Raw genomic sequence first — 12,148 nt, 5'->3', positions numbered from 1 at the left:
GGGATTTCTCTTCTCATCTGTTCTGTATTTCTGCCTTTCCGGTCTATGCATCTACAGTACAAGTAGAAAAACTACCTCCAGCCGTCACAGGGGAAGATAGTATCTACAGTGCTAGGTGTGGTCTGGTGCCACTCATGAGAAGTGGCAGGGCTGTCCCTTCTTGCTCTCCCACCCTTCCCCATCCTTCTGTTTAAGGACAGCATTCAGAACACTGCCAGTAATCCTCGGCAAGAAATGGGGCTTACTGAAAGAGCCGTTTGCCCACCTAGACCTGGAGTTCAATTGCTGACTCAGCTACTGTCATGAGCTTATATCAGTCATCAGAGACTGAGTTTTTTTATATGTAAAATGGGGATTATATCATCTACTGGAAGAGTAAGAACTAAATACAGGAGTTTAGCACCTGGCATATGGTACTAGGTCGCTAGTAAGTATTAGGCCACCCTACTATCTCCCCTGATTCTAGAGATTTTCTTTAATCTGTGTTGGCTGCACTCAGAAACAAGCCAACTCCCAGTGGCCTTCTGATGCTTGAGGGTGTTTGTGCTGCACAGATAGTCCATGAGCTGCCCAGTGGACCAAAGTCGGACTGGAACTGGGGAATAAGGAGAGCTTAGGAGAAGTAACCACAGGGACTGTACTCACCCCACACAGCATGTCTGTTTCTTTTATCTCCCAAAGCTAGTTAATTACCACTCTATGTGTCTCTGTTAATTTGAATATTTTTTACTAAGGGGTTAATAATTGCTGTTCTACCTTTAATAAAGGCCAAAAGGAAGGCTTAAGCAAGACTGCAGTAATTGGCAACTTGATTGGGAAAACAGAAAAAATGGCTTTTACTTCTCAAGTTAAAAAAAAAAAGTGAAAAACAGCTGATAGCTAGTTCTGTCTGGATGGAACACAGCACTATGTCATCTATTCTCAAAGCAGACTATGTTGCAAGCACATCACTGCAATAAACACATGAAAAGCATTTACCCAGTCTCTGCAATGATTTCAGGAGCCACGTATGTTGGGGTACCACACACGGTATACAGGGGGCCATCTACAATGGTGGCCAGTCCAAAGTCACCCAGCTTCAGCGATTTGCTGCCATCTTGGTGTTCATACACCTAAAATAAAAATTAAAAGTGAAAATGCCTTAAAAAATAAGGACATTGTGGTGTAAATCTAATATATGTTGACCTAAAACACAGACTGCCAGATATTTCTCTAGCAAACATGGATTTATTCAGGATCAGCAGAGAATTACAATTTGAAGTCTGTACCTACCTGCAGCCATGAAATTAAAAGACACTTACTCCTTGGAAGGAAAGTTATGACCAACCTAGATAGCATATTAAAAAGCAGAGACATTACTTTGCCAAGAAAGGTTCATCTAGTCAAGGCTATGGTTTTTCCTGTGGTCATGTATGGATGTGAGAGTTGGACTGTGAAGAAAGCTGAGCGCCAAAGAATTGATGCTTTTGAACTGTGGTGTTGGAGAAGACGTCTTGAGAGTCCCTTGGACTGCAAGGAAATCCAACCAGTCCATTCTGAAGGAGATCAGCCCTGGAATTTATTTGGAAGGAATGATGCTAAAGCTGAAACTCCAGTACTTTGGCCACCTCATGCGAAGAGTTGAGTCATTGGAAAAGACTCTGATGCCTTGAGGGACTGGGGGCAGGAGAAGGGGACGACAGAGGATGAGATGGCTGGATGGCATCACTGACTCGATGGACGTGAGTCTGAGTGAACTCCAGGAGTTGGTGATGGACAGGGAGGCCTAGCATGCTGCGATTCATGGGGTCGCAAAGAGTTGGACACGACTGAGCGACTGAACTGAACTGAACTGAACTGAACCCACGACAAGTTACCTCCAAGTCCCCACATGGCAAGGGAAGGAAGTACATTTACAGAGAGGAACAGGAAATGGGAGGACTATGGAAACAAACAGTCCATGGCTTTTCATTGGCTGAGTCCTTGCCAGGAAAGAAGAGGAGTCTCTCTTCTTCCTGTTGGGCTCAACTATGGTCATAGGACATGAGAACTTCCCCTTCTGGTCTGCTGACTATTAATAATTGCGATTTCGGTTGATTTATTTCTTAACATTTATTTTTCATAAAATAAAAACTCAGGCAACTATGCAGGGGTATACATACAAGAACATCTTTATATTGCTGCAGAATTAAGAACATGGCAAACACCCAGGAAGTGAAAGTTCATTAAATTACGGCATGTTCATACAATGGGAGGCTATAGGACTGTTAGAATGGTGATGTGAGTTTACATTTATTGAAATAAGTTAGATTTGGGAAATGAGGACAGACTTCTGACTGGTTGCATAAAATGTCTATTGAAGAAAAAAATATGTACTAAGAAAAATGTCTGGAAGGACATTATATTGGTGTGTCTGTCTCTGAGTGGTAAGATTATAGGAGATTTTCTTTTCCTTTTGATTATCTATATTTGATGTTTGCTGCAATTCAAATTGATTTGCATAACACAATGAAATATAGAAATATAGATTTTGTGCTAAAAAACAAAAAAATATAGATTTTGTGTTTAGTGCAAAATATTCAGTTTATGAAAATGTCTTTATTTTAATGTATCAGAAGCTTTAAAGATGCAGTTCTTTAGTAAATGGAACAAAAAAACTACACATCTATTAAAACACTTTATTTTCAGTGCCCCATATTTCCAACAAGATCTATTTATATTTTTTTATTAATAATTGAAAGGGGCATTAACATTTCATTTCACCTGTGGCAATTTGGAAAGATTTATCAGGTGCAGAGTCAGCATTCTGTCCAGTTTTCCTTATTAAGGCAGTAATAAGTCTTTCACCTTATTATAGTCTTTCTCTAATCTTTCACCCAACGAATCAAGAAAAGGATGCATGTGACCACGGGCAAGTATTTAACTGCTTTAATTCTAGCCCCCAATCAAACAAAATGGATCTGTTCTAAACAGTATACCAAACAACGTCTGTTATTTTAAAGACAGTATCAAAGGGCATTCAGAATTCTAATTCAGAACCCTCCATTGGAACCAATAAAATACAGAAAAGAGAGCACAGTAAAAGGCTAGTATTCCCATCGCCAGGAGATGCCTCAAGGAAACGGTGAAGTTCTCCACGTACATCAAAATAATTCTTCCAGCCCATTGAGGCCTGCATGTGCCCGTTATTGCTCTATGATCATCTGTACTTGCTACAGCAGTATGAACCTCACACACAGCAAGGCACATCTCCACACATCAGGAGCATGGCTACCGTTCACACACCGCATCTGCCCTCCTTTGGAAAAAATAGGTTCACTTCTCATTTCACTGCAGCATCAAGTGCAGATGTTTGGCCAGCTAAGCTGCAGTATCAGCAATGATCATTTGGATCTAACTGTTCTGGCAGAAAAAAAGGCAGCCAGAGCCTCCTCTCTGGAGAGACTGTCTTTTCTGGGCAGAAAATGTTTGTTCACATTTTCTCCATACTCGGAACACAGAGTCCTCTCCCTGAGGGCTCAGCCACAATGAAGTGCGGGCTGCCCTTAGGCAGGTATCCAGAGGCTTGGGGGGCCGCCTGCACTTGCGCTGTTGGGGCAAGGACAGCTGTATGTCCCCCAAGGATGTGGCTTTGCCCAGTGGTCCTCTGAGATGGACACCATCGTCCCTACTTTAATGAAGCAGCCATCCAGCTCCGGTCGGCATCAGCAAGTTTGAATCATGGACTCTGAAGTATCAGAGATGCAAAACATAATATCCTCCCTGACTTAAACGCTCTCAGGCAAAAGAAATCCCTAAATTGTGGTCTTAGCATGTCAGCCATTCAGGTCGTCCAAATGACAAGCAAATGTTTTTCATGAAAAGAAATCTGAGCTGGGAACACCTAGGAGATCATCTAGTTTAATCCCCAGACAGAGCAGAAGTGTTTACTTCCCTAATTCCATTTTGTTACCAACAATCTCTTCGAAACGCAAAATAACCTCTTGCTTTGATGTTCTGTTAGGTCCAAACATTCATGGTGCCTGTTTTGTGAGGTTGTGCAGAGTTCAAATCACATAACTCCATTTACACAGAGATTTTGTGGCTTGTTTCTAAACATACTATCCATAATCACCCAACTCTATTCAAAAGTTGGGCAAAGGCAGATGCAGTCATAAGTAACATGTTAGTTCTGAATATGACCATGTAATTTTCCTCCATGTACCAAAGGGTTTTTTTTAAGCATCTACATTTTAATAGGAATTTCATCTTACAGCCATATGCCAATTATATTTAATATAGCTAAGTAATAAAGTTCAAAGCTTCAATAACTAAGCAAAAACCACTAAAGACTTACCTAAAATAAAGAAAATGAAGATTATTTAATGATAAAAATCAAAGTAAACCAGCATCGTTTAAATGAAATACACAGAATCGATCCTTTTCATGTTTTCATCTCTCTTTAATCACTACTATGCTTCTCTCTCTCTCTCTTTAACTTTAAAAACCATACAGTAGAATTTTCATGAACACATAAAGAAATTAAAGTGATGTTTAGGAGAGGCAATAAGAGCTAAGAAACAAAGGCCTAATCCACGTAATTGAAAACATTTCTGGACCCAAGTACATTTGAAATGCTTCAGCAAAATGTTTTTGCAGGTGAATAAATGTCCAGGCCTCTCGTTTAGAATTCTGTTTAACTTACTTACCATCAGGCAGGGCAGGAAACAAGGTTGCTTTGGGTTTTTCTCTGTCAACACTTGGGGAGAAGGATATAGAAGAATATATTGTCGTGTCTCCCTTCCTCCCGTGGGAGAGCACCTTCCCTAAGTGCTATTGGGTTGGCCAAAAAAATCGTGTTTTTCCGTAGGAGCATACAGCAAACCCGAACAAACTTTTTGGCCAACCCATCCCAACGGGCATCTCACAGGTGGGCTCCTGAGAGCTCCTGCTGCCGCCTGAGCTGGACTCTCCTCACCTCTGCCCCAGCCGTTTACAGCAGGGCAGGAATGAGGCCATTTTAAAATGTAGTCAAAACTTTTGTTAAAAATCACCGATTGTGAAATGCATGTGTTTCAAATGTGTGTGTGTGTGTGTGAGCACACACACAATCTTCACAAAACCATCTCCAGAAAGTATTTCACCAAATGGCAGCTATAAATTCACTTTGAACTAAGTTTTTAATTAAACGTTAGGAGTTGGAAAAGCTTCTAACACGTTCACGTCGAAAATGCGGTGTCCGTGGCGTCTCCCACTCTCGGAATCGAGTTCCTTAGCTTGTCTCCTCATCCTGACCTCCTTTCAGAAAGAACCTTAACAGCCTGCAAGTATAAGTTTGGGCAGCCTGACCCAGCAAGTGGGGTTCTGGTTGAAGAACTTTTTGCTGTAACTGTATTTTAAAGTCTCCATAAAACATGCCCCACACATGAGGTGGGGGTGCATTAATTGTCAATCAAAGAGTATTCACAACATGAGATATAATTTAATGTTCATCCAGGCCCTTTAAATACTATAGATGTTCCCCCACATTTTAAACGCCGAGGGGCTATTAAAGAGATGGGGATTAGTGCAAATTACCCAGTATGTAGTGCTTTCACTGTTTTAACTAAGCAGTAAAACTGTGTAATTGCACAACACTAATTGAATGCAGCCACACATAATTGTGGGCTGCCATATGTATCCTATTACCATAAAGACTGTCAGTGTTTTGTAAGCTACTCTTGTGATCATTGCAGATGGCTACAGTCAGAAAAGTTGTTCTCTAGGGTTTATTATATGGCTATAAAGACATCCCATGATTTGACAGGCTAAATGTGTTAAATGGCAACAATTATGAAAAAGGTTCCAATTAAAAGCTGAAGGCATGTCCTACCAAGAATAGACCTAGTGAAAGGTCAGGTACGTAGGTTTTTGGTATGCTGCTATTTTACACAGGATTTTCTTTTTTTAAAGGAGAGTTTTTTTGTTTCTTTTTCATTTATTTGGGGTTTCGCAGTAGTTGTAACTTACTGAACAGAAGATTTGGGGCATATGTCTGACCTCGCTTGGATGAGAAACTGAGACCATTTGAAAAAGTTATTTGAAAAACTAAAAGATTTAATACAGGGTCATAAAATGCAGCCGGTGGCCATAAAATAATATGAAAATTCACAGATAACCTGAACCCAGTTAAATGGTTTCTGAGATTCCCATAATAGAGAACTAAAAGCTGACTAATGTAACAGATGTGTTGGAACAAACATAATTGTCAATGATAATATGAATTCAAGGATAACCCTGTTGAAATATTGGCTAATGAACTGTCCGGAACCACTGAAATGTCTTCACAGAGGAGCTCAATAGGTACTAAAAATTACTTCACCAGAGAGAATTTAACAAAACTGGCATGAAATTGACAAAGCTATGACAAAAAAGTGAATTTACTTTTTAACAAATATGGTATCCTTTAAAAAAGACATTTATTTTTCTTCTAGCCACAGAATATGGCCTTTATGACACTTTCTAAAAACAGTGGATTAAATTTAAACCTTTAAGAAGTGAAGTATAACAACATTTATGCAGGGAATTACTTAGCAAAATGTATTTTATGCTCCACATACTTTAGAATTAAGGCTGCTAAAAAAACTTAATTCTTAAAAAAACAAATTCATTTTATACCCACATGTAAAATCTTTATGAAACAAAAGTTATGTGAAATAATAAAAATAAAAAAAGGTGTACAGAAGTCAGAAGAGGCTTGGCAACGTAAGAACAAAAAATAAAATAGCTTTTCAAAGTGTTACCCTAGAGATGTCTGTGAAGATGGAGAAGTGAATGCAAATTCCAGGAAACCTGACTCTCATCCGTTCTTTAAATCAGTCATGAAACTATCTAGAAAGGAGTTCTACGCAGCTGCAGTGAGATACAGCAAAAATGCACATTCCTGACTACAGTGATTGTACATCCCAGAATTCTGTTATAACTGGGAATTCAGTGTCAACTGCTGTTTTTAAAAACTGTTACATTTTTGTCACACAAGTACTATCCAATATGTCATTGTAGGAAAACTGGAAAAGACAGATAACATTACGGAGAGAAAAGAATTAAACTCACTCGCAATCTTGACACCTAGAAATAACCATTGTTAAACATATGGGCCTATGAACTTCCAAAGCTTTTTCTCTCTCTCTTTCCTGTTCTTTTTCACTGGACTGCATACCCTGAACGCGTGCCCCAGTGAATAAGCATACATGTGTATCACGATTTCCAGTGCCTGCTGGATAGTCCATTGTATGGATGCACTAAAATAATAACCCGCCAGACTACTGCCCGCTGCCATTTACTGAGCCCCTGCCAGGCCTCATGTCGAGGATTCATGCTTAACATCCCACTTAACGTTCACAACAACTCTGTTAAGTACTATCACCCGTATTTTTGCAGATGAAAAATATTGAGGCTCAGAGATGTTAAGTAACTTGCCGAATGTTACACAGCTAATAAATGGTAGAGCCAGAACTTAAGCCCGGGCATGTTCAAGTCCATGATTCTAACCAGTATGTCCTCCTGCCTCCCCCTTATGCCAATATTTTAAAAAATCAGTGCCCTGACCTATTTCTATATATACATTTTTCCTTTCCATGCTAAAAAACACTGAGATGATGATCCCTTTGTATGTATACATATCTGATATTTTTTTTTCTTTAGGTCACATTTCTAAAAGTAGAATTACTTGACCACAGAGTTCATATTATTTAAGGCTGTAGTTACGTATTACCAAACTACTTTTCGGAAGAGTTCCATCAGGTTAATCTTGAACCGAGTCATATGAGATGACTGGTTTCCTCCTAAGCTTGCCAACCCTGCATATTATTATTATTTATTATTAATCTTTGCTAGTCCAGTAAGACCATGTCATTTAAAAATAATTTGATTGACTTATTTATTTATAGCTGTGTTGGGTCTTTGTTGCTGCGTGGGCTTTTCTCTCGCTGTGGCGAGCAGGGGCTCACTCTCTAGCTGTGGCGTGCGGGCTTCTCATCACAGCGGCTTCTCTTGCTGTGGAGCACAGGCTCTAGGGCACACGGGCTTCAGTGGCTGTGGCACAAGGGTTTAGAAATTGAGGCTCCCAGGATTTAGAGCACGGGCTCAACAGCTGTGGTGCACGGGCTTAGTTACTCTGCGGCATGTGGGATCTTCCTGGGTCAGGGATCGAACCTACATCTCCTGCACTGGCAGGCGGTTTCTTTACCACTGAGGCACCAGCGAAGCCCCTTAAAATGAAGTGAATGATGGTATTCTACACCACAGTGACAGAGGAATGGGCAGTGGAACAGACAGATGCTGGCCCCCCCGGAGACACTGTACTTTGACTTCCTGTCTTCTTCCCCCTGGTGGAATCACAGGTCCTTGCAGAAGTGAAAGTCAAAGTCACTCAGTAGTGTCTGACTCTTTGCGACCCCATGGATGCTACAGTCCCTGGAATTCTCTAGGCCAGAATACTGGACTGGGTAGCTTTTCCCTTGGAGAAGGGCCCTCAGTAAATGCTTAGTACAATAACTGGCATATTACTGTAGTAAATTATGTTTGGGGAAAATGTTCTTTTTCTTATCCAAATGCAGATAGAAGGACTTTTTTTCTTTCCTAACGTTTTCAGTCACTCAGTCGTGTCTGACTCTTTGCGGCCCTATGGACTATAGCCTGCCAGGCTCCTCTGTCCATTGGATGTTCCAGGCAAGAATCCTGGAGTAGGTTGCCATTTCCTGCTCCAGGGATCAAACTCACATCTCTGGCATCTCCTGCACTGGCAGGCACATTTTTTACCACTAGTGCCACCTGGAAAAACAAGCATTCCATTTCTTCTTGGGGATTTCAGTGATTAAAAGCTACTGACTTTTCAAACAGGTGTAATTGTTAGAAAGTTTTTCCTTATGTCAACCTCAAATCTGTCATTAACGTCTTCTCCTTAGTTTGAGTTCAGTGTCTCATACGCAGCACAGAAAAGCTCTCCCATCTCCCGTCCGGCAGCCTCTGCTGGGCCACTCTGCTGCGCTCTCTCCATGTGTCTGGGTCCCGCCCCACTGAGCTCACGTGGCACGAGCAGGACAGAAGACTCTCGTGAGAGTGATGCTCTTTCAGGGAAAGCGTCTAAGGGCACATTGGTATTTTTAGCAGTCATGTCATACTGACTCTCGTAATGAACTTGTTATGGTCAATGAACAGCCTTTAAACTAGCCCAAATCTTCCCATTACTGTTTTTCCACAATGGTCATTAAAACAACCACACCAAAACAGACCTAGTCCATCGGGACTTATGCTTTTAACTCTTGTTAAATTCCATCTTACTGGTCTGGGACCTTTATGGAGCCAAAGATAGTTGCAGATCTCAGTTGTTATTTACTATATAGAATACATCTTCATGTCGACTCACTGGTAATGGTGATAAGGGCAGGGCCAGTGACAGACTCCTGTGAGATCCATGGCTCCCTTCCTTAGGGTGACCCCCAGTCTGTTCATCCACATTCTGGTGGCTCAAGTTCATCTTGCAGATCTATTCAACTGTCTTTGTTTATGACCTCTACTGTCCATCTGTGGCACTGGCCTTATCCATCAGTGGAGTGAGCTATCTGACCACAAAATGAGTTTACTTGAGGATTAAGACAGAAGGAAATCCATTATTTGGTAAAGTCAGTGTTGACCTGAACTGGAAACTAAGAAGAGCAGGAACACAACCTCTGGTTATCACTAGAGAAAAACAAGATAATTTATTCCTAGATTCAACCCATTTTGTGAAAATGCAGGTCATTAGCTGTACATGCCACTTTGATGGGCAGCAAGGAACAGGCACAAATACCTTGACAGAGTTTCTAAAAGGAATTTTCTGACCTAGAGAAGCAGTTTCCCTGAGAAACTGCTTTTTCCCAAACAGTATTTAGGAGTTTGGAAGCAAAAAGATTTTTGAACAGAAATTTTTTTTATATTTCAAGAAAATTGCTGTTTATTTCTGGAATCTAATAAAAAACTAGTTATGTCAGTTATATTTTTGCCAGTAGGACTTTAATTTTCCTAAGGAGAAGGCATCTGTGTATACATTTAAAAAAGACGGTCCCAGCTCACTGCAAGAAACAGGCTGCTTTTTGCTGCCAAGGGTACAAGCTTGCCATCTAGTGGTGGCTCATGAAAATGGAAAGCGGTTGATCTTAGGCCATTTCTGTTTTGTTTTAAAGCAAAAAGTTCCTTTTTGTCATAAACTATCACGTCGGATGTGATGCATACAATGGTTTATGCATAAATGCAGCTGGGGAAGCTCTGTACTTACTCCGCTCCCTTCAGAAAGGTTTATTCTGCAGCCAACGTGGGTCCTTAATGTAACTGATGGATTGAGAAATGACTAAGGCTTGCCATATTTGTTTGGCTGCATCGTGTCTTAGTTGCGTTATGTGGGATCTTTAGTTGTGGCAAGTGGGATTTAGTTCCCTGACCAAGGATAGAACCCCGGGCCCCTGCACTGCGAGTGTGGAGTCGCCATTCACTCACTCTCTCGTCTAATCCACCCTCTCATCCACCTGTCACTCATCCACAGCATCTAAGGACCAGGCCTGATAAAGCAAAAGAATCACATAAATTCACTGACACAATATACTAATTAATAAAATAAGGCCTTAGTAACAATGTGATAATAAAATTATAAGAGCTATTTCTATTAGGTCAGCTCCCAGTTTTCACCTAAAATATGACTGGAAACATCACTGTACACGGGTTTTTTTTTTTTTTTTTTCATTAAAATGCCTTGATCTTTAAGTACTCAGACTTGAATAAATCATTCATAGGATCAATATAGATCTGAAGGCCAAACTACAATATTTTTATATTGCTCTTTAAGAATTAAAAATAAAAGAGTTCTCAAAGTTTTTTCTTATACAACGATACTATATAAAATGAAATCTATAGCTGAAATGCGTACAAATGTAAAACATAATTCTTTGCTACTTATTATAAACACTAAACACTTATGAAGCAAAAATTTATCAGCAGTCTAACAGTTCAGGGTTTTTTTTTTTAAGATCTCTTCATAAAATAGTAATGCAAAGTGTGCAGCGGGGCCTTTTTTATTTAAGTTTCTGGCAGTTAGAAATGGATTGAAACTCTCTGCATTAAATTTATTATAGCATTTTTCCAAAAATAGTCTCTGGCTCTACATTTTTCCATTAGATGGTAAATCCATGCCTGGGTAAATAGTGACACTTTAAAAGCAATGTCAAAGCTGATGAAAGATGATTGTTACAACTTCCAGTTTTAAACAGTTTCATTTTTAGGGATCATTTAATTTTTATTACAAATAAAAGGGGAATAAAAAAAGAAGGGAATAGTCACATGGTATCTCTTTATCGTCATACAGTCCCCTTAAAGGAGACCCAAAGGAGTTAAGTATCTTGTTCAAGGTCAGAGGATCAGCCAGTGCAAGAGTAAAGCCCTTGGTTTTGAACTTTTGTCCATCTGACTATAAATCCTGAGTATGTGATTTTGTGTCTCCCATGATGATTCTTCTTATTTCCACAGACAGGTCAATAGAATGTGAAATTAATAGAAGTCTCAAGGGCAATTAGTAATGTCATCCTAATTTTGTTAAAATTATTCTATTCTTCTACCTAGTTTATCCCATAATAGCTTTATCCCTGCAAAGCTCGCCAATCCTTACTACTGTCCTATAGAAAGAAATGACTATACTGGAGAAGCAGAATTCTTTTAGTTTTTCATATATATATATATATATATATTTTAAACCTGAATTATGAATGACTGCAATTGTGTGTTTATATATATATATATTTTCTCATTTCATACATATTTTTCTCATTCTTAAATTAGAAAAGAAAGGGAAAAGGGAGAGAATTTTTTTTTCTTTTTTGGGTAATTTAAAGTAAAATATGTTCAAACAAACACAGTACTTTCAAAGTATCCTGCAAATTGTCATTTTAGTAAATGCACACTGCTCTGTAATCATTTATGTCATTTATAGAAACAGTGCTCTGGTGAGAAGCAGGTGAACAATGGGTACACAAAACTGAACTGCAAAAGCAGAAAGGAAAATGAGACTTTAATTTTCCATCACTGAATTTTCGGAGCTTAGAGAAATTTTTAAACAAAGGCTCAGTTGTAAGTCCGTTCCCGTGAGACAATCCTACATAAGTCAGGACACAGGAAGAATGAGTGC

General features: G+C 39.5%; 1 protein-coding gene across 4 annotated transcripts in view; it reads right to left on the bottom strand.

Annotated features, from left to right (window-relative positions):
* Window positions 1–12,148, bottom strand: part of DCLK1 (doublecortin like kinase 1) — a 354,917-nt gene that overhangs the window by 41,463 nt on the left and 301,306 nt on the right. For all 4 annotated transcript variants that reach the window (NM_001434816.1, XM_010810737.4, XM_024999951.2 and 1 more), the window contains one exon: window positions 979–1,112. In NM_001434816.1, the coding sequence (NP_001421745.1) occupies window positions 979–1,112 (134 nt within the window). The remainder of the gene's footprint in view (window positions 1–978; window positions 1,113–12,148) is intronic.

The sequence above is a fragment of the Bos taurus genome, chromosome 12 (genome assembly GCF_002263795.3).
Source record: "Bos taurus isolate L1 Dominette 01449 registration number 42190680 breed Hereford chromosome 12, ARS-UCD2.0, whole genome shotgun sequence".
Taxonomy (NCBI): domain Eukaryota; kingdom Metazoa; phylum Chordata; class Mammalia; order Artiodactyla; family Bovidae; genus Bos; species Bos taurus.
Note: the sequence above shows the minus strand (reverse complement) of the source record. Positions and strands in the feature narration are given on the sequence as shown.